The 23518-nt window shown below is 35.1% G+C and overlaps 1 protein-coding gene across 4 annotated transcripts in view; it reads left to right on the top strand.

Moving 5' to 3' along the window:
• Positions 1 to 23518, top strand: part of CPA (Subunits of heterodimeric actin filament capping protein Capz superfamily) — a 191584-nt gene that overhangs the window by 132835 nt on the left and 35231 nt on the right. For all 4 annotated transcript variants that reach the window (XM_089801448.1, XM_089801449.1, XM_089801446.1 and 1 more), the window contains exons 6-7: positions 1557 to 1635; positions 1806 to 1883. In XM_089801448.1, coding sequence (XP_089657574.1) covers positions 1557 to 1635; positions 1806 to 1883 — 157 coding nt within the window. The remainder of the gene's footprint in view (positions 1 to 1556; positions 1636 to 1805; positions 1884 to 23518) is intronic.

The raw sequence follows: 23518 nt of genomic DNA, 5'->3' as shown, positions 1-23518 counted from the left end.
CTTACTTGATAAGCTTACACCAGTCTCATTCAATTTTCAGAATTTGCCTTAGTATTTCATATAAGATTTAACAACCTGAAGGTTACTTGCCAGCAGTTTGTTTGCATCCAGAATTTTATTTACTTCTCAGTATTTTGTCTAAGCCCATTCATGATATCTTATAACTAATTCACAGCATTTCTTTCTTCAAAAACACCTGTCACTGTTCAACGTCAATTTATCATGCCTTTAGTTGCTCTATGCACTGCTTTCAGACTTATAAAAATTTATATCTTTCTATTCACATTTCATGCCCTTTGTTGTCTGACCACAAACATACTTATATAAGCTATGTTTGGTTTGTCTGAAGAGGTTACCAACTGATATCGAACTGCCACCTCAAATGCTTGTTTGAATCATACCAAAATAATAAATAGTTTATGCTAGAACCAAAACTCAATGACAGATGGAACTGAACCAAAGCAGTTCTCTGTTTAGTAAACAATCATCACTGGAGAAGAAAGTTTCCATATTAATGCTGACTAGTTTCCAGAACGCAGAAAGTCAGGAACACCCTTAATTCAACAATTTCTGATTCATCTGATGCACCCAACAAAGGCTGATGCCACCTGGCTTTGAAATTTTCTTTTCTTTTATTGTTTTGTCTCACCACTTGTCATAGACTAATCCGGTAGTTTCTACTGCATCTTTATATACAACACTGAAAAATAACCCTTTTGGCACAAAGAGATTATGACATGTTTGAATGCTTTCAACTAATGCCACCAAAAGGAGAATGTTGAACCTTTTATTTCCAAACCCTGTGTCTGACGAAAACAACTGGTCCATCAAGTATTGTCGTCTCTTGTAGTTTAGTTTTGACATGTGACAAGAACATGTCATAATCGACACCATGAATATAGAACCTGACAATCAAAGGATTGTTTATATAAACCCTATTATAGATATGATACAGTTCTTCTGGACTCTACACTCTCAAATATGAAGACTGGCAACAGTGATCAGAAAGCTTGCTTATAACATACAAAAGGAGTTCTGGTATCCCATGATCAACTTCTTCTGTTTCCTGAAAAAGTTCAATCTTGTAGTTTACTATATTTTGTCATCGATGGCATTAAGTCCAACACTTCTGCAACATCTTTTTAACAGAAAAAATGCATTTAAGGCACACTGAGCAGTTCTTATGTCATAGTTTCTCTGTGTGACAACTTTCCACCATGACTTTAATGTTGAACTTATATGGTCATTGCATTATATGGAACTGATGAACATTTCTACAAAACTTTACCATCATTGCATTATATGGAACTGATGAACATTTCTATAAAACTTTACCACAAAATAGTTTTACCCGTAATACTGCTGGATGTTAAACATCGACTCTTTGCTATTCAATTCTTTTTGTATGTTGACTTTAATTGCCATATATTTTAGAGAAGTTGATTATATGAAGAAGAGATTTTGAATTTTTTTGGATGCACGGTGACTCAATTTTTTATATTTAACCAAGTTAAGATTGTTTTTCAAATATATTACCCTTATTTCTTTATTGTCAGCAATGGATGTTGGCGTTCAGTTTGGAAAATCGATTTTAAGGATGATATGCAGGCAGTGGAATTGAAGGGTAAATTAGGGGTAGGTATGCTTGCCCGGTAGACAGTCTTCAGTACAAGGTCAAGCACGTATACAACTTATCATATTGTTAGATATGATTGAATGATTAGTTTTCTGTTATAGTGTGATTAAAGCTGTATACAATATATGTAGTTTCTCAACTTATGGAACATGCTATGACATTTTTTTAGGTGGTTTCTCATTATTTTGAGGAAGGGAATGTGCAATTGGATACATGTTATGAATGCAAGGAATCTATTCCTCTGCAGGTAATTCAGTGAAAATCATTGATTTGAAAGTGGTTTTCTTTTCCAAATAATGCAATTTTAAAAAATAAAGTAAATATTAGCGGCATTATCATATGATTTCATGTGGAATTCTAGGCGTATTTTTAAGTTTTTAGTCATCTTAAGATGATCTCTATGAGTAATCATTTATTGTAATTCCATTTTCCTTCTTGCACTTTAAAATGATATTTTTGTTAATATTCACAAAACAAGGATACCTGCTTAATACTCTAGCATCATTTGTTAGCAGGGTTGGTGGGGTGGGGGACATTGAATGGAATTCACTGCTTTTGGCTTTTTGCTATATTATATATAATGTTTCAACTGAAAAGAGGGTACTTCTGAGTGTATTGAAATGTCAGGCCACTTTGGCATTTGACATCTTGGAAAACAAAAGATGAAGGTGAAAGAAGAATGTGCAAAAGCATTGGGGCATAAGTTATTAGTTACATGTTCTAATTTGATTGCCTATTACAATTTCTGAAGCGCAGACTTATGTAGGAAACTAAGTAGTAGATCAAATTGAGAAGCCTAAGACCTGAAGGTGTGTGCTAATAGTTTGTCTAAGGTTGAGATCAAACTAACACAACTCGACACATGAAGTTTATCTTAATCACTAAAGACTAGTTTGTTTCTTTTCTGTTCAAGAGGTTTCAATTCTATTTACAATAGACAATGATATTATGCTTTATCGACTTCAATGCTTGAGATGAAAGGGTAAGCTGGAGGAAGTAAGCAAAAATGAACACACTTCCAATCTTTCTCTGATATTCTGTGCTATAATTTTTTCGAAATGAAAGCCAAATCTAACTTTCTTGAGTCTTCTACACACAATGGAACAATGAAATGGTCTCCAGGATCGCCAGAATGCTGCAAACACTCAATTTTTACAAACTATTTGCACAAAAAAATGAAAAACCCAAGAGAAAGCTTGACTCTCCCGTACATATGGAAATGCAAGAGAAGAGCATACTGTTTTTTTAGCAAATCAGCAGAAATCGTTTTAGACCCCCCACCCCCCATAAATCTCTCAATCAAGCAACTAAATCTATTCTTGCATGAGAATGACTATGACACCATGTTAGAATCTTAGAAGATGAATAACCCAGAATAACTAGTGCAATCAAATAGAAACAAATATGTGAATGTAAATGGTTTAAGATCAAAACAGCAACATATAGTTAGCTTCCAAGAGAGAATTGCAAATGGTAAAGAAGCAAAATAGCATTTAGGAAATCCAAGAGCAAAATATGTAGAATGCAATTACAATGCAATAGAATGGAATAGACTAGGTAAGAGTGAGAATATATAGGAAATGAGAGAGATGAGAGGAGGAAAATACAACCAAAGACAGGTGTAACTCCAATGGAAGATGTGGACACCTTGCACCCATTCACATTAATATTTTCTTATTAATCCTTAAGCCACCTTAATGATCGACTAGAAAATAAAAATCTATGCTAAGAAATCCAATTAATTTATATTTTTTAATCTTTTACAACCTTTTAATGTTTGTTTAGTTTGTGACATGCCCATCTACGATTTACAAAAATAAAATGAAATTGTGTGCACAATGAAGTTTCATACAGTTTTGAAGGTCTTCATTTCGGCTTGGCAGAGAGGGTCCACCCCGCAACCTCAATTTGTATCTTGTAGGGAACACATTGAGGGAAATGTCCCCAGCAGGCGGACAAAGCAGGCAAATAGCCCTTGAATGTTGGATATGGCATGAATGATACAGGCTCCTTTGGTAAGCTTCCACCATGCAGTAGTTGCCATTCAAACCAAATTGTAGCCTAAATAACAGTAAGGCCTAGACATTTACATAAAAGAATTCTAATCAGTGTAATGAGTATGTCATGCCCTCACCATGATAGGAATAATCAAAGCATATTCAACTATAGATTGCTGGCTTCATCCTTGACACAAAGATTACGATTGTATTTTCGATAAATACTTCATAAGGAATGTTATTGGGCAACTGTGCCATAAAATAAGCAAAAGACAATTAATCAAAAGATTAATACAGAAGAATAGTGATTTATTACGAAGGGTTCATATCCCTTGCAAGGGCAATAGACATAATGAAAGGGTGTGAATTCTCATTTGAAGATTTATGAGGAGGGACAAATTGATTGGAAAAGTATCCAGAAAGTAGAATTTGGGAATATGAAATCTGAACGGCAAGGCAGAAATTCATTAACAAATAGAAACAATAACATCCACGAATCAAGTGAAATTGAGACATAAAGTACTATCAGTTGCAAATAAAGTGTACTGTTTGGAAATCCAAATTAAAGAATAATCTGTGTGTGTGTGTGTGTGTGTGTGTGTATATTGCACAACTCAAGCTATTGCAGCTAGTTGTAAGTAATTCAAATACATATCCTCTAGAGGTATTTATTAACAATTCATGTAGAAAATTCCCTTGGCAATCTGTTTTGAATTTGTTAAAAATGCTTGCAAATAGGAAGGACGGCTAGAATTCTGAGTTCATGAGAGAGAGCTAAAGGACTGACCATTCTTCAAATTGAGTACTCCACCCCAAGATGGGTGAACTGGAGGTCCTCCCATGCTCTTGGGCCAAGAGGCTGAATGTATCATAAATCCATCTCATGGTCTTGGATTTGGTTGAAGGGGATCATGCATCTTATCAAGCATGCTACCTTGAGATGGATGGACTTGGTTGCATGTCATGTTTGTGGCTGTGAAGCTGAATCAACCATATATCCATCCTGTAGTATTGGGATTGATCAAGGAGAACAGGCAGCATCCAAGTTGGACAAAGGGATGGAATGGATCTATAATCCTTCCATGTTCTTCGTACAAGGATGGTCATCCTCAAGATTGCAATTTACAATCTTTTCCAATTAATTCTTAATATGCTTGATTGTAGGAATATACCTTAGAATAATTATTAATGATATTAAGATAGTTTGTTTAAATATGCATGGTGCTTATATGGATTTGAATATTATCATGGACTCTCAATATTTAATACTTAATGGATTTAGATGATATCGTGAGTTCTTGATACTTTATTTTCAATGTCTGTTTTTAGTTATAGTATTATTTATAGGATATAAACCAGAATTTATCTTGTAAAAGGGCATTATGATTTGTAATTTTATTATGAATTTGTATTTACTTATCAACTTAAATTTGAACTGTTTGGTTTTTTGGGTAAAAATGAGGAATTTCCCAACAGGGGCATTACATGCTCTTTCTTTTAGTTATAAAATTCTACCTTTTGTTGTGATATTTGTTGGGAACTTCTGATGCCATGGTTTTAATATTCCATGAGTTTTGTCCTATATTTGACAATATTTAAATATGAAACTTCAAAAATGGAATGAGAAAAAGTATTAACAATGTACTCTTAATAGAATTGACGGATGCTCATAATAGCATAATCTAAATATAGATTAAATAAAGAAAAACAAAGAACAAATCCTAAATGGCCATTAACTAAGATTCTAGAACTACTAGCTAAAAATAGCAAGAACCTAGGAGACAAAATATTAAAAATATTTTGATATCCTTCTTTAATGGTCATTATATCAACTACACCAAGTTGCCCCCAAAACTTGACAAACGTTCCTAGACCGAGAGTCTTGGTAGGTTGTTTGCAGTGTTGCCCTCAATGCAGACATACTGCAACATCACAGATCCATCTTCATCAAGCTAGCTGTTGCAGTGACAGTGAAGATCTACATGCTTTTTCCATTTATGGAAGACTGAATTCTTGTCCAACTTCAGAACTCCCTGATTATCACAAAAGAGGGAGTAGTGCCTGCTTGAGGCACATGCAAGTCGACAAGCATTTGTCTAAGTCAAATTGCCTCACAAGCTGCCTTAGTGATTCCTCTATATTCGGCTTCGCTAGATGAGAGTGATACTACCTGCAGCTGCTTGCTAGTCCATGTGACCACAACTGTGACTAAATTGAAAAGTTAAAACATACTAAGAAGTCGACTTCCAATCATCAACAAAACCTTCCCAATCTGAATTTGTATAATCAATGAGCTTAGTATCTTGACTTATGTCATACAAAATGCCAAAATCAGGAGTGCCCTTCACATACCGGAACACACGCTTCAAGACAAACCAGTGTTCATCCTTTGCGGCTGTCATGAAGGGAGAAGCATGGCTCACAACATAGCTGGTGTTAGATCTAGTGGTAATGAGACAGATTAGGCTGTCATGTCCCCTTTTTGGAGGTAATTTCATTTAATTAATTTAATTAATTAAGTTGTCCAAAATAATGAATACTTTATGAGGATGACTAATTAATTATTTTAATTAAATAAATAAGTGGTATTAAGTTAATTATTTATAAAGTTATCAAATAAACAAATATTAAAAGGTAATTTTATATTTAATTAATTTAATAAAGTGACTTGAATTATAAAATATTTTATAAAGTCACTTAATAAATAAAATAATGTTCTAGAAGTTTCTGGAGAAAGTGGAGAAAAAAGAATAAATAGGCATCCTGGGCTTCATTCTCAGTAGGCAGATTTGATGTTGTTGTTGTTGTTGTTTCACTTTGTGGAGCCTAGGGTTTCTGCAGATTACTTCTTTGTCATAGGAAACAAAAACTTCCTATTTATAGCAATTTTGAGGGTGTGAACTATCACTTGAATTATTGCAGTTGGGAGGAAGATACTTCAGTCTTCTATTTGTGCTACATTGAGAAAAAATATTTGAGTACAAAAAGCAGTCCGAAAAAGCAATCCAAAAAAGCAGTCCGAAAAAGTAGTCTGAAAAAAGCAGTCTGAAAAAGCAATCCGAAAAAGCAATCTCAAAAAGCAATCAGAAAAAATAGATCCAAAAAAGCAAAGCAAAAAAGCAGATCCAAAAAGCAAAGCGGAAAGGTAGCATTGGTGCAAATTGAAGAAAGAGTCATTAAAGCAAGCTGAAATACTATATCAGTCATATGACCCTTGCATGTGAGTTGTTTGATGAAATTTCTTGAGCCTTTATCAGCATTTTGAGATCAGATTTGAGTAGGGACATTATAGTGGTATTAGAGCTAAATTCCTGCCATCCTGAGGGTTTAGCAATCACATGCAGCCACCTAGATTCTACACTCGCAGGCAAGCTTGGTTTGACAAGGAACAAGATTTTGACAATCAGCCAGACACCATGGGTGACAGGCAAGAGAATAGCCCACCAAGAGACAATAGGAATGAGGATTAGGAAACAAGAGAATTTTACAGAGCAACGGTTACAAGACAAGAGTGGATGGCTGAGGCTTTGCAGGCACTCACCACCGTGGTTGAGCGCATGAACACACAGAACATACGGAATCAAGAGCAAGAGGATAACAGGAGTGCAGTGGGATCACCTAGAGTTCATAGAACTCCTTCTAGAACAACAAATAGGCCTACATGACCCACCTTCTTGACAGAAGAACATGCAGTAGAAGAGAATGATGAAGAAGTTGAGGAGCCTACCTTTGCTGATGTATATATGGTTGCTCATGATGAATGGCAACGATTGACACCAGGAGCTCGAGAGCTCATGCATTTTGATCATTTTGTACAAACGAGGATGGACTACTACAGGTCCCGACAGGAGAGGAGACCTCAAAATCAGAATAAGGATCTCAAGCAGGCTACTAATAAGCTTACATTACTATGTTTGATGGAAGTGGCAAACCTATTGCACAGTCATGGATTCATAAGTTGGAGACTTTCTTGGCTCTTCGACCCATGACAGAAGAGGAAGTCATCAAGTTTGCCACTTTGCACCTGGAAGGAACAGCACACAAATGGTGGTATCATGGATTGGTTACATTGCAGCATAATCAGATTACATCTTATCAGGAGTTTGTGGATAGATTGGTGGAACGCTTTGACAAGAAACACCTAGAATCATACTTCAGAGATTTGGCTCAACTCAAGCAAGTTGGGAGTTTGGAGAACTACATTGGGAACTTTCAGAGATTGTCAGTAATGGTTCCCAATATCTCAGAGAGACGACTGGTGGTGTTATTCATGGAAGGCTTATTGGAGCCTATGAGAGGATGGATAAAAGCCTTTGATCCTCCTACTCTTCAGGAGGCAATGAAGAAGGCTAGGAGCATGGAGTTTGCAACACCAAAGAGCAAGAGCTTACATAAGGAAATCCCTTCAACAAGCAATGAGACTCCCCAACAATCAGACAAGAAAAAGAAATCAGCACCTATGATGGAAGAGGAGACACGAGAAGAGTTGAGGAAGAAGAAATTATACTATTGGTGCAAGGAGCCTTACAACAAGGATCATGATTGCCCGTTGAGGCTGAAGAGCAAGGTGAACTATTTCATGTGGGCATACTATTAGGACTCTGATTCTGATGAAATTGATCAGCAGGTTGCTTTAGAACTTAATCAGGGTGAGGACACTTCTGGTCCCATGGCATATATTGCCAATGTTCAGGATGAGACTGCATTCAAGTTCAAGGGGACAATTGATGGACAGAATTGCATCGCTATGCTTGATACTGGTGCGACACATAACTTTATTAATGGAGATTTTGTAGCTCGGTGCAGACTTCAGGTTGAGGATTTTGGTGGATTCACAGTTCGAGTAGCAGATGGATATACTCTCACATGCACTAGAAAGGTTGCTAATCTATCCTTGAGATTGAACAACTATGAGCTACATTCAGATTTTTATGTGGTCAACATGGGAGAGATGTTCATAGTTTTGGGAATGAAGTGGCTCCAGGACTTGGGATTATTTACCCTCAATGTACCTAACATGGAAATGTCTTTTGAGGTTGATAGTAGAAGGCATGTATTGAGGGGTATTACGGATGGAGGCTTGCATTTTATCAGAGGGCTGGACAGTAAGAGAAAGAAAAAAGTGATTCAGGAGAAACATGAGATGATTCTCAATCCGTTGTTCGAAGTGGAAGCCGCTTGGTCATATGACAATCCACTTTATGGCTTGGATGATGATAGCTCTCTTGATTCGAGTCTAGAGATGAGCATTGTTGATAATGTTTGTGATCCTACTAGTGCATCGGGATTGCAAATGGGGCTCACAAAGGAGATTTCAGAGGTGTACATGGTGAGGAATGCTCAGCTTCATTTTTGATTCTCATGTACATGACCTATTCATGATGCACAATTCAGGAGTGTATGTGCTGAATACTTGGGATGATAGTACGAAGTTTGGAGGCAAGGTTGATCAGTCTCTTGGCTTGCTCCCACTTGAGGCTAATACTTCTGCAACACGTAATGATGATATTGAGTTGGTATGATAGTTTCAGTTTGGGCAAATACTGCAGAGATTATTCGGTGATGACAGGGACATTATGCAGTACTTCTTGTGGGATCCAGGTGGTGAATTGAGGACAAGCAATTTCAGGGGGGGCGGACTGTCATGTCCCCTTTTTTGAGGTAATTTGATTTAATTAATCTAATTAATTAAGTTGTTCAAAATAATGAATATTTTATGAGGATGATTAATTAATTATTTTAATTAAATAAATAAGTGGTATTAAGTTAATTATTTATAAAGTTATCAAATAAATAAATATTAAAAGGTAGCTTTATATTTAATTAATTTAATAAAGTGACTTGAATTATAAAATATTTTATAAAGTCACTTAATAAATAAAATAATGTTCTAGAAGTTTTTGGAGAAAGTGGAGAAAAAAGAATAAATAGGCATCCTGGGCTTCATTCTCAGCAGACAGATTTGATGTTGTTGTTGTTGTTTCACTTTGTGGAGCCTAGGGTTTCTGCATATTACTTCTTTGTCATAGGAAACGAAAACTTCCTATTGATAGCAATTTTGAGGGTGTGAAATATCACTTGAATTATTGCAGCTGGGAGGAAGATACTTCAGTCTTCTATTTGTGCCACATTGAGAAAAAATATTTGAGTACAAAAAGTAGTCCGAAAAAGCAATCCGAAAAAAAAATCCGAAAAAGCAGTCTGAAAAAGCAATCCAAAAAAACAGATCTGAAAAAGCAAAGCAAAAAAGCAGATTCGAAAAGCAAAGCAGAAAGGCAGCATTGGTGCAAATTGAAGAAATAGTCATTAAAGCAAGTTGAAATACTATATCAGTCATATGACCCTTGCATGTGAGTTTGATGAAATTTCTTGAGCCTTTATCAGCGTTTTGCGATCAGATTTGAGTAGGGACATTACATAGGCTGCTTGCTAGTTCCCTAAATGCCAACTCATTCTCTATCAGTGAATTTGATTTAGATAAGAATTCCTTTCTTTTCCTCATAGATGTAGATACAAGTTTGCAATCTTGCATTCAAAATTTCTCCAACACATATTTGACATACTTTGACTGAGATATGAAAATGGAAGTATTTGTCTGCCAAACTTCTACACCAAGACAATCATGGAGAAGTTTCAATTTTTTCATGCCAAATGTCTTCCACAAATTTTGTTTGTCATGCTCAATCAAATGTGCAGCACTACCAGTAATGATCAAATCATCAATATGGATAACAAGAATAAGAATCTCATTGCTAGAATGCTTGACATAGAGATTAGAATCAAGACTATGTTGAAACTCTTGATCAATCAAATACTTACCAATCTTGATGTACCATGCACAAGGTGCCTATTTCAGACCATAGAGAGCTTTTAGTAATTTCAGACCTAATGCTCTTTACCCGTAACTTGAAAACCTGGAGCTTGTATCATGTAAGCCTCTTACACCAAATCACCATTGAGAAGAAAACTCTTGACATCCATCTTGTTGTATGCACCAACCAAACTGAGCTGAAAGGGCTAGGAGAAGACAAATGATATCCATTTTGGCAGTGGGAGCAAATGTTTCCTCATAGTCAATGCTCTCCTCTGTGAGAATCCTTTAGCAACTAAATGTGCCTTGTACGTTATCAAGTGTGCCATTGGCATTATACTTCACCTTATAGACACTTTTGTAGCTAATGAGCTGAAAAATACTTTGAATATTGGCCATAAGAGAAAAGTTGACTATAGGACGTTGTTTGCTTTTATTCTTGGCAGATCTACCCTTAATGAGCTCATCATCATGAAGATCACCAATGGGCTTGGCCTACCACTTAGGTTGGAGAGTAAATAAAGTCACATCCACTACAGTAGGAATAAAATGACTTGGAATCATTGGACATGGAGCATGAATATTTTGTGGCAGGGCTAGTGGTACAAGGTCAACTAAATCCTCCCATTAGGAGAACCAAATGGAAGACGAACATCCATCTCTATAGCTTGTGCAAGGTGATCCTAAGGACTAGAAACTGGAGAAGGTTGAAATGGATCTCGATCTTAATCAAACACCATATTTTGCCTGAATATGAGATGATCAATTTCAACATCAATTAGCCAATAATCCTTATATGTACACCGTATCTTGTGAATGTCATACTTTGCATCTTGGAATCCAATTTGGTGTGCTTGGCATCTAGAATCCAAACATATGTTGTAGAGCCAAAAACCTTGAGATGGCCAGTTTTGGGCTTTCGTCCAAACCGTGCTTTCTTTGAAGTCATCTTCGTAACGACTTGTGTGGAAATTGTCTCAGAAGATAAACAATTGTCAAGACTCCTTATGCCTAAAACTTCTTCAGAACATTGCAATGTTTTAACACTAATCAAGCCATCTCATTGACTATACGATCCTTGTGCTCAACAACACTATTCTACTGTGGAGTAAAAGACGTAGTAAGCTGATGCTTAATCGCATGTGATGCACAAAAGTCGGAGAACTTAGATGAACGAAATTCTCCACTATTTTTGGACCTAAGGGTGACAATCTGACAACCAAGCTCTTCTTCCACTAAGGCCTTGAACTTCTGAAATATTCTAAACACCTCTGATTTATGCTGAAGAAAATACACCCACATTTTGTTGCTGACATCTTCAACAAACAAAAGAAAATACTTGCATTCTTATTGACTGATGGATTACTTATGGGCTCATAAACAACTGCATGAACCAACTACAATTTCTTGGATGCCCTTAAGCATCACCATCTGAAAATAGAGTGCGATGTTGCTTCCCAACATGACATGCTGGACAAATTCCACGATTCTGTGTTTGAATTTGAGGTAATCCAACAACTAGACTATTTCGTGCCAACTTAGAGAGATAGTGGATATTAAGATGTCCAAATCACTGATGCTCAAGATTGTTGATGGAAGTACTTTTGGCTGGCATGGCCTACTTTGGAGATCATTTGTATCAACGAGGCTATATAGACCATGATCCTCAAGGCCAACTGCAACTGTAGCTTGAGACTTCTTGTCAACGTTAGTACACTAGTGCAAATTGAAAACAACATTAAACTAAGGAGAATTAGACATAATCTGACTGACTGACAGTAGATTGAACATCATGCCTGTAACAAATTACACATCAAGAAATGTCAAATCCCTCCTAGAAAGTGAGATTTGTACCTTTCCTTTCTCGATAACTATACTCATTCTCCTCCAAAAACAAGTGAATTAGAGAAAGGCATGAACTCAGTGAACCAACTCCGACAATTTGTGAAATGCTGAGAGGCACAAGAGTCGATGTACCATGATAAGGATGTGTCATAATTTGATGGGCATGTGGTGTCATGTCCCCTGGTTGAAGCCGTATTGAGATACTTTCGTCTGTCACACCAATTTCATAAAGCTTTTGGGAGACAAAATTGATAAGGTGACAAGTAAAGAAGAATCAATTTAGGTTGTAAAAATAAGAAAATATAATCAATATAAATAAATAATAAAGTAGTATAATATATTAAATGATAATATATCAAATATTGTGATTAAGAAAAGATCTAAATATACTGTTACTTTATACATAAAACTATACATATAATGTACCAAATTATAATAAAGTATAATCTATAATATATTACAGCATACACCCTGTGTATATTAATTAAACATTATCATAATGTATACATTTGAAATTTAATTTAATAAAATACACAAAAAATAGACATTTATACATCAGAAAATATAAATTTGAGTATAATAATAGAATGAATATAGTATATTATTGATTAAAAGAGACATTCATTCTATACAAATACTCAATTATATATTTTAATATGTTAGATAATGGCAATATTTTTACCAAATATGCCTTTTTCATAACACTCTTGCTAAACATAATCAGCAATTACATTTGTAAAAACACTAAGATTAATATTAGACCCACGATAATTCCTTGCAATTGTATTACCAAAGATAGAAAACCATATTTAAAGATAAACATTCATAGTTATATGATAGGACATAATTAATAGAACAAAGCTAAACATATGAAAAGTCACAAGCTAGTCCAAGGGACACACTCATAAAATTAAAATATAAATATATGGTCTTCCAACCAATGAACAGTGTAATAACCCTGTTTGGTTATGCTTCTTGCTATACCACTTATTTAGACATTTGGCATTTCAACAAACACTTGGCATACAACCCAATTATCACTGAATATGTATGGTATTTAATACTCCGAAACACGGTATTGGAAAATGCAACAATTGTTCACAAAATTCAGTTAACTTTAGCATTATACATTGCTCAAATAAATATCAAGGACTAGTATATAAATCTGCCATGTGAATTTGCACATTTAAATCTGAAACAACAAATGGCTCACATCAAATTCTGAATTTATTCATTAACTTAGTATGCTTTAGACAATGCTTGCTTGCAGTCATATAAAGATTTTATCACCAACAAAACCACAAACGCCTAGCCTTGAGAAATCCAAATCGGAAATTATCAGAAATTAGAGATGTAGATTACCAAACTCTCCAACATAGAATTGCCCTCTTAGCCACAATCAATACAGTAAGAGAAGACATTGAATTGTTCCAACCGACAGTCGTTGCTCAGCCACAAAGAATACAGTAGAGAAAATTCAACCAATATCCTAAAATATAATCAAATCACTATACTTCAACAATGATTCAAAATAATTCTCAAAAACTAATTCACAATACCTCAGCTATGAATTAAAAACCACTTCTCAACATCAAAACCCTTATACCTCAACAAGGGCATAAAAAATCAGAACCTCAAAAAAAGTCACAAAGGCAACAAAAGCAAATAAAAATCCAAGCATGCTTTTCGCAACAAATGAGCTTGTATTTATAACCTCTATATTTCCTTTTGTTGCCAAAATGTAACTTTACTCTGGAAGCTTCACCACACAACATTAATTAGAAGCTTCCATTAGATTCGCTCACTTGACTTGGCTTAACTAATTAATAAATGTCAGTTTACACTGAAACTCAATCTTCAACTTAGGTGAAATTATAAAGTTAAATTATAACTTTATAGTAAGCCATTCAATTATTTAATAATTATTTGGCCAATAAAAATATAATAACTCCCTAAATACTCATTATTTAATATATGCCAATTTCTCCATGTGACCAAATGCACTTTTCAAAAATAGAAAGGAGCCATCTCAATCAACACCAACATACCAAAAATAGTAAGTACACAAAACTAAGCTCAAATGAAGTCCAATATGAGCCAAACGAAGACCAACCTGTAGCTTACTGAATTGTGGAGAAGATAAGACCCTCTCAATCCAAACCACTGCCTCAAAAGACCCTCTATCTAAAATAATTAGCCTATGAGGATCACAATAATAGGCTAATCCTTGAAACTCTAGACAAAAATGGGGACATTACAGTCCTCGCTCCCCGAGATTGCTTGTCCTCAAGCAATCCGGCAACATGGTGAACTCTACCGTCCACTTGGATCCCAAATGAAGAAGTGCGTGATGTCCTTGTCGACACTGAACTAACTGCAAACTAGCATCATTAGTAGCAACCACATATCATGTAGCATAGCACCCAAAACTTGTGCTGATGATGTAGAAGTTAGAATGTCACCAGAAGGCAACTCCATAGAAGGTCTATGCATCCAATTCTTCCCTGTTTGCACCCACATAACATATATTGTACTGAAATCATGATCATCACCAACAATCCCTGAAAAAGACTTAGCTACAGGAGAACTATATGCACTCATGCCAAGTGTATCAACAATAGGTGTAGCCATGTCAAAATATGTTGATGCAGTAACATAATCGACTGCCGCAACAGAAAACTGAACTGAATCTACAGATGGTGAAACTCGAATCCAACTCCAGTCAGGTGAGTGATCAACATCAACCTCAAACAACGGATTGTCATAAGACAATGCTGCATCCATGTCAAACATAGGATTGTCCACAAAGTGAACCTCACAATTGTGCCGATTTGAACTCTAAAATGACTCTTCCTTGCCACCACTCACCTCATCATCAATAACATGTGTACTATTATCAGAGCACACATCTACAACCACATGTATATCACTAAACTCCTCGGTAGATTGCTCAACCGACACAGGAGTGGCTACTGATATGACGGTATCCTTGCATGCTCCTACCTCCACTATCATTGCATTGCCATCAAACGCACAATCTTGGTGGGTCACGTGAACAACTTTATCAGCTGACTCAACCTTACATGAATTCTCATCACATTCCACCACAACTGTACCCAACTCATGCGGTGTCTCATAACAAATGTCTCACACATTTGTAGCCGTAACTATATCATTACATTTCATTCTTCGAAAAAGTGAATCATGCTCTGCTCAAATCTCAAATTTGAAATCAGTTGGGTCATCCGTTTGTGATTTTGATTGAGCTCATTCACCAGCACATCCAACTATTTCACAATACCCCTTATCTCAAATTCTCCATCTCTAGGCAGAGAAGTACACCCTTTGCGGGTATAATGAATACCAAATCTCTTTTCACTATCCATAACGCTGAAAATCGGATCACAAAATCAATCTGACAATCTATGAAGTAAGCACTAATCAAAATAATACCTGAGTCCAATTCTTGCAGGTTGGTAGGAAACCGCTCTGATACCACTGTAATAACCCTGTTTGGTTATGCTTCTAGCAATACCACTTATTCAAACATTTGACATTTCAACAAACACTTGATAGACAACCTAATGATCACTGAATATATGATATTTAATATTCCGAAAAACTGTATTGGAAAATGCAACAATTGTTCACAAAATTCAGTTAACTTTAGCCTTATACATTGCTCAAATAAATATCAAGGACTAATATATAAATCTGCCATGTGAATTTGCACATTTAAATTCTGAAACAACAAATGGCTCACATCAAATTCTGAATTTATTCATTAACTTAGTATGCTTCAAACAATTTCTGCTTGTAGTCACATAAAGATTTTATCACTAGCAAAACCACAAACGTCCAACGTTGAGAAATTCAAATCAGAAATTTCCAGAAATCAGAGATGTAAATTACCAAACTCTCTAAGATAGAATCGCCCTCTCAGCCACAATTAATATAGTAAGAGAAGACACTGAATTATTCCAACCAACAATTGCTCCTCAGCCACATAGAATATAGTAGAGAAGATTCAACCAATATCCCAAAATATAATTAAATCACTATACTTCAGTAGTGATTCAAAACAATTTTTAGAAATTAATTCGCAATACCTTAGCTGTGAATTAAAAACCACTTCTCAGCATCAAAACCCTTGTACCTCAGCAAGGGCATAAAAAATCAGAACCTCAGAAAAAGCCACAAAGGCAACAAAAGCAAATAAAATATTCAAGCATGCTTTTCTCAACAGTAGGCTTGTATTTATAACCTCTGGATTCAAGAAGCTTCACCACACAACATTAATTCTAAGCATCCATTAGATTCTCTCACTTGACTTCGCTTAATTAATTAATAAATAGCACTTTCCATTGATAACTCAGCCTTTAACTTATGTGAAATTATAAAGTTAAATCATAACTTCTTAATAAACCCTTCAATTATTTAATAATAATTTGGCCACTAAAAATATAATAACTCCCAAAATACTCATCATTTAAATATGCTGTCTGAAATATGAGTTATACCTATTATTTCTCAATGTGACCAAATTCACTTTTCCAAAAATAGAAAGGGTCCATCTCAATCAACACCAACTTACCACAAATAGTAAGTACACAAAACTAAGCGCAAATGAAGTCCAATCTGAGCCAAACAAAGTCCAACTTGTAGCTTACTGAATTGTAGAGAAGATAAGACCCTCTAAAGCCAATCCCCTACTTTAAAAGATCCTCTATTCACAATAATTAGCCTACAAGGATCACAATAATTAGCCTACAAGGATCACAATAATAGGCTAATCCCTAAAACTCTGATACTCAGAAAAATAGAAACATTACAAATGGGGAAAAATAAATAAATTAGAGGAGAATAAATGATTGCTATGGTTGGTAAGAATAAACGAATACCAAGTATGGAGGAACTACTACATCGTCTAGCATAGATTGCAGATAAATATATTAATTTCATTATATATATAGAAAAATTTAGATATTAATAAGAGCAGAATAGTACTGGAAAAATAGTAATAAGGATCGGCAAGATTGCAAAACAATTATAATAAAATAAAGCTACAAAATACTTACACAGCAGCTACATCAATGTAGAAAGAAGATCAAACAAAGAAGAACAATACTCTAGAGGAGAATTTGAAAGAAACACTTTTAATAACTCCTTTTTTTGAGCCTTAGCTAACAACTAGCATATCATCGAAATACAGTTACTACACATTCATGATGAGGCGGTTATAACAGTTATCTTACATGTTCGTATGAAAGAGATTAATGGTTACAATTAGTTTAACTGCAATATCATAACTAACAATTGAAGGAAAATCAAATAAAACTAAATTGATGGGATTTTAAGTTTGCAAAACCCTAAATTCCAAAACCAGAATTCACCTAGGGCAATATCTTGCAAAACCATGGGTTAGTCAACATATACCACTTAAGGCACAAAAGTTATATCACTGTATCATAATAACCATTACCATTTGGGACAACAAAACCACTGTAACATCCTTGTATTTCCATTGCTTATTATGACAATTAAAAATAAATAAAAGATACGTTTACATTCATATTCACATGAAAGGAGGACAATTATAAGAACCATTAAGTAAGCCTATCTCCTACAAGCAGTTACATTTCATGATCAATTTCAAAATCAACAGATTTCAATAATTTCGTAACACAATTAAAAGGAAATTGATTTCTAAGCATTGAAGGGAATGACTGATTAAAAAATATTAATCACCTAACATTTCCACAACTTGAGATTACAAACATAAAGTAAAATACCCCTTATCGAAAGCCATTTGAATGCAGAATGTATCTCTATCTTGTGCAAGCCTTGACATTTGGTGGAGAGGAGAAGCATTGTCAAGGGCTTAACCTCCCAACTGCGGACCTTTAAATATCCCCACACAATCTCATTTGGCCCCTCCCTACCTAGAAAATAGACAGGGGATAACCTGTCCAGCCACTGAACATTTTGGTATTTCGAGTATCAATCCACTGTGTTGGCTCCCAAAACCACAAATTGGAATCCTACGAGTCTTGCCAACTCGATGTTGGGATATCCAACCTGTTATGGCCAAGTTGACGGAACTGAATAGTGTGGTCTAAGTTCCTTGTATTTCTGGTTCTTCAAACCAAGGCGGGTGTACCTGATCCTGAACAAAACACTCGAGTCCAAGACACTTATAGCAGATGATTAGAATGCAAATGTATTCAAAGTTTCCCAAACGACAAGGATTATAAAATACTTCAAACTTGCAAATAATGAATTAATAATAATAAATGAATATATGAATGTTTTAAATAAAAGTAAATATAGATTGGTGCAACAAATGAATATATTAATTCTTCAAAGGAAAGATATGAAACAATTGCTAGCATATGGATTGCGAATTATGAAAAATATAAAGGCCTGTGCCGAAGGCCGATAGAGTTAGTATTATAAGTTTAAAACGTACAACTTTATAAAATTCTACGCACATTAGTTATAAACAATTTAGTAATCAAGATGCGATAGATCAAATATATGGACGCAATTTTAAAATAGTCTAGAATGTATTTTAACCAAAGTAGCGAGAATCAGAATCGGATCGGAATCGGCAAGGCCAAATTGAATTGTGAATCGGCCATGAATTGCCCACGAATCATCAAATTTAAAAAAACCCTTTAAATTTAGAGATTTTAACAATTTAAAACTTATTTCATGCACCTTTAATTGAATATAACTTAAACACACTATAACATCATCAAATAGAAGTTAACATACATAAACATGAAACATAAATGATAAATCCATCACATACGTAACTACATAAAATGTAAATTGTAGGCTGTAGCTGAAGTAAATAGAAATCATATGATCATAATGATTTAAATCATAGAATGTATGTAAGATGAAGATCCATAAGACATCAAATCATAAATGTATGTTAGAATCTAAGATGAAGATCCATGAAACGTATGTCTATCAGTATCAATATCTGTAAACAAAATGAAAAAAACAAGGCTCCAGCTCAAGCCTCATCATCGGCTGCAGCCTCAGCCTTAGCCTCAGAGTATCTTGTCTGCCTACTAGAAAGGTGTCTAAGGTAGGTCCTAGAGGACCGTCGAGCCATATCCCTCGCATGTAAGATGGGCTCACGAACAACATCATTACGGCCTATGTCTATGCGTGCGCATGTGTGTCTACTAGTGCCTGAACGTACTCTAGCTGCCTCCTTTGCCATGGCCACAACCTCAATCTCTATATACACCTGGTCAACCCACATACGATCTTCCTTAGTGAAGACTGGATCCACAGCCTTTGTGAGCCACTTTGATTCTAGATCAATCTCCTTAGAATGATCGAAGAGGAGTCAGCGCCCAAAATCTGTTTGATCCTAAGACGAAGGTTGTAATGAACAAAGACAAGATCATTCAACTTCTAAACAGTCAACTTATTTCTCCTCTTCAAGTGGATGCGTTTGAACATGGACCAATTGCACTCATATCCAGAAGCGCTACTTGGCTTACTCAGAATACAAATGGCAATTTTTTAAAGTTTTGGGGTTGTGGGCCCAAACATTTGTCACCATCTATTTGAAATAAGGGAAAACAAAAACAATTAGTCTCATTTACAACTTTAAAGTTACATAATCAAGAATTAAAATTTAAAATGCACAACTTATAAGCCATAAACTTTAGATTTATGAATATATTATTTAATTTTTACTTGGCTGTATTGTTTTCTGGGCATCTATGGCCATTCTACTAGAGAAAAGTGGCCCTTCTTTATTATTGAACTTGTCGAGTTCAGTGATTGCAGCTGCACTATCCTCATCACTACTCAACCTCTAGATCACTGTATATAAGCCAGTAAGAACCTCCTCGTCCGCCTTGAAGTTAGGACGAAAATGAAATGCTAGATTCAAAAAGTAAGTTGTTGCATGGATGGGTCGGTGGAGCTAATTCTGTCATCTCCTATTAATGATATCCCAAATAGGGGCATACTTATGCACTCCTGCATACTGGGCTCTAATGGTCTCCTTGGCCCTATCCATGCCCTCATATATGTAACCCATAGAGGGCTTCTCCCCATCAACAGTTCGTAGGAGAGATACAAGGGGCTTAGTGACCTCCATAATGAGTAAAATGAAAATTTGAGTCAAAACTTAAATATAAAATAATATAACTTAAAGTAAAACTAAACCAGTAAACAATTAAATATTAAATATTAAATGCAAAATAGTAAACTGTAAAATACTAAATGTTAAATTGTAATAAATTTACCTTAAGGATTTCTCTAGAAGGTTTCCAAAAACCATCATCATCAAATATGCAATTCACCACATCTACCCCTGTAGTGGTCGTAGCATAGGAAGATGAAATCCACTCCCGCCCAACAAACATGCTCCTTCAATTGTCCCTTGATGTCAACAAGGACTGCAGTGATGAAATTCGAGGCAAACCTCGTGATGCCTGGAGGAGCTAACTCCTTGCCTCCTGTGTACTTCCTCATTATGCTAAGGACAAATGTATGATTATAAATAAACTTGCATATATTTTTTGCTCTTTCGACACATGACTTGACCCACTTAAGCTTGCCAATTTCCTCCAACATGAGGTCAATGCAGTTTGCTGCACATGGGGACCAAAATATGGTGGAGTGCCTCTCCATCAAAAGTTTACCTACAACAATTTTAAATTAATTAGAAATTCAAACATGTTAGAACTTAAGAAACTTATAATTAGAAAAAGTTCAAAATCAAATAAATTTATTTTCAAAACTTGAAAAGTTAAAAGTTTACGTGTAGCAACATAACTTGGTGCATTATCCATCACCACCTGCACCACATGTTGTTCCCCCATCTCTGCTATGACTTCTTCAATAACCTCACATAAGTATGTGGCATTTTTTATATGAGCGGAAGCATCAATGGATTTGAGAAACATGGTATATCCTACAAAACAACGAATTATAATGGATCATCAATAAATTAGCAATCAACAAATTAAAATTTGAAATATTCAATCAGGATTCATAATTATGTACGGAGGAAAGTAGAATGATCAATCAACTCCATAGGATACAAGAAAATTGACAAGTGTTCTATTTTTCCTATCTATCCAACCATTAGTCATGATGGTGCAACCCTTTTCGATCCACTCTTTTCGGTTCTCCTCAAGCTCAACCCTCATATCCTCTACCATATCATCCAAGAGGTATCCACTCAACTTAGCCTCAGTTGGGGCTTTAAACCCCAGACCACAAATAACAACTGCATCTATCATGTTTTGCCAATAAGGAGCCCTGTCACAAATAGATAATGATTAGAAATTTAGATGTCAAATCATTATGTAAGCTTGTAAAGTGAATCTATGATTAGTTAATGAATCATAAAACAAGTAGATATAATTAAAGTTTTACTTTTAACCTTAAAGAAAACAAAGAAAAAAGAATCAATTACCTAGCTATGGAATGTTGCAAAAGTACGAAAATTTGCAAATCTCTTTTCTGGCAGCATCATGAATCTCGTTGTTCAAACCCATGCTTGTGAGGTAGTAGTGTGGGGCACAAAGTAACTATCCATTCTGTTTTTTCGCACTCTAGGCCGCAATAGGTTGGAGTTGGACTCAGTCTCAGTATAAGACCGACTAGGACTAGCACTCGTATGAGCACTAGAACTAGGACAAAAAGGAGGCTTGGAAGAACCCTTTCCAACACAACCTACGGATGCGGAAGCTGATGCAGATGTAGATGTGGCTACGGGAGCATGGGGGCCAATAGCCCTTAACCCTTCAAGTTGCATTTTTTTATTCAATTTCTCTTGTTCATATTTTTGTAATGCCACTAAACAAGTGTATTTTGCCTCATCAGTTTGTTGAGTGCAAATTGTAACATCATGTCTAGGTATAGCAGCAATGTGGTATTTCAATCTATAAATACCTTCAGAATTTATTTGTTTACAAAACATACATTTCGTTTGAAATTTGTTTCTTCTAGGAAACACTTAGGTATATTTTCAACATTCATCTTTTTTACCCATTGCGGAAAATGAAAGCAAAGGGCTGTTGCAATAAGAAAATTCATGTAAAATATCAAAGTTTGAAACTAATAAACAAAAGCTACAAAACGACAAACCCTAATTTGCAATTCGTAAAACTAAAAAAATTCAAGATTTGTGAATGAAAACTAAAAAAATTTAACAAAAAATGCATAATACACTAACATGCCAAAAAACAAATTAGCACTTACCTCTTACAAATGAGTTGAAAAGTGTTGATATTGACTCCTTAATGCTCCCAATGCAATTTATGGCCTCCCTAGATGGACTTCTGATCTCTTTGGTGCTCTTCTTTCTTGCTGGTGGAAAATTTGTGGTTTTTCTTTTCTCTTCTTTTCTCTCACTTTTCCTCTCTTCTACTCATGCTTAACAATTAGAAGGCCCTTTAGGGTTAAAACAAATAGGAAAGGCCAAAAAGAAAAGAAAAGAAATGTGTTTTTAATTAAAAAATCAAGCCAACTTTATGCCATGCCGTGGCCAATTTTTGCCACCAATTCAGGCGATTTTTGCCATGAATCGCCTGAATGGACGATTCAAGTGATTAATGGCAAAAAATCAGCCATGCTGATTCACGGCTCCAAAAAAATTGCCTGGCCTAAATTGAATCGCCAAACTAGTGATTTAGGCAAGTTTCAGGTGATTCCTGAAACTATGATTTTAACTCCTATGGTAGGGAGACAACCCAAACATAGATTCGGAAACAACTAAATATTTCTCAATATTTATGAGATTCGACTTTAAAATGCTATAATTGATTTTGTACACTTATTTATCATATAAATTATATATAAAATTAAAACTAATAGTTATAAAGGACGAAACTATATAATATCTAAACTCTAAAGCTTCATGCAAATAAAATAAAATAAATATTCTTACTGATCATGCCGGAAATAATTTGTATTGGAGACACTCCTTACGGATGATCCATCCAATGCAGTTTGACTCCAGAATCACATATAAATATATTAGTTCAATAATCCAGAATTCATGAGCTTAGTTCAAAAAATCATTTCTTTACCAATGAAGGAATATAATATATCAAAGTGCATAAGATATGTAAAAATTTAATATGAATATGAATTGTTTTGATTTTCATCATATATTTATAGACCAAGAGAAGGTACCAAACTTCCCTTATAACACTGTGACCCTTAATAACAAATAACTGATCA

The sequence above is a fragment of the Cupressus sempervirens genome, chromosome 9 (assembly GCF_028749045.1).
Source record: "Cupressus sempervirens isolate cs-2001-9-10 chromosome 9, ASM2874904v1, whole genome shotgun sequence".
NCBI lineage: Eukaryota > Viridiplantae > Streptophyta > Pinopsida > Cupressales > Cupressaceae > Cupressus > Cupressus sempervirens.
The sequence above is the reverse complement of the archived record's forward strand: the minus strand, read 5'-3'. Positions and strand labels throughout refer to the sequence as shown.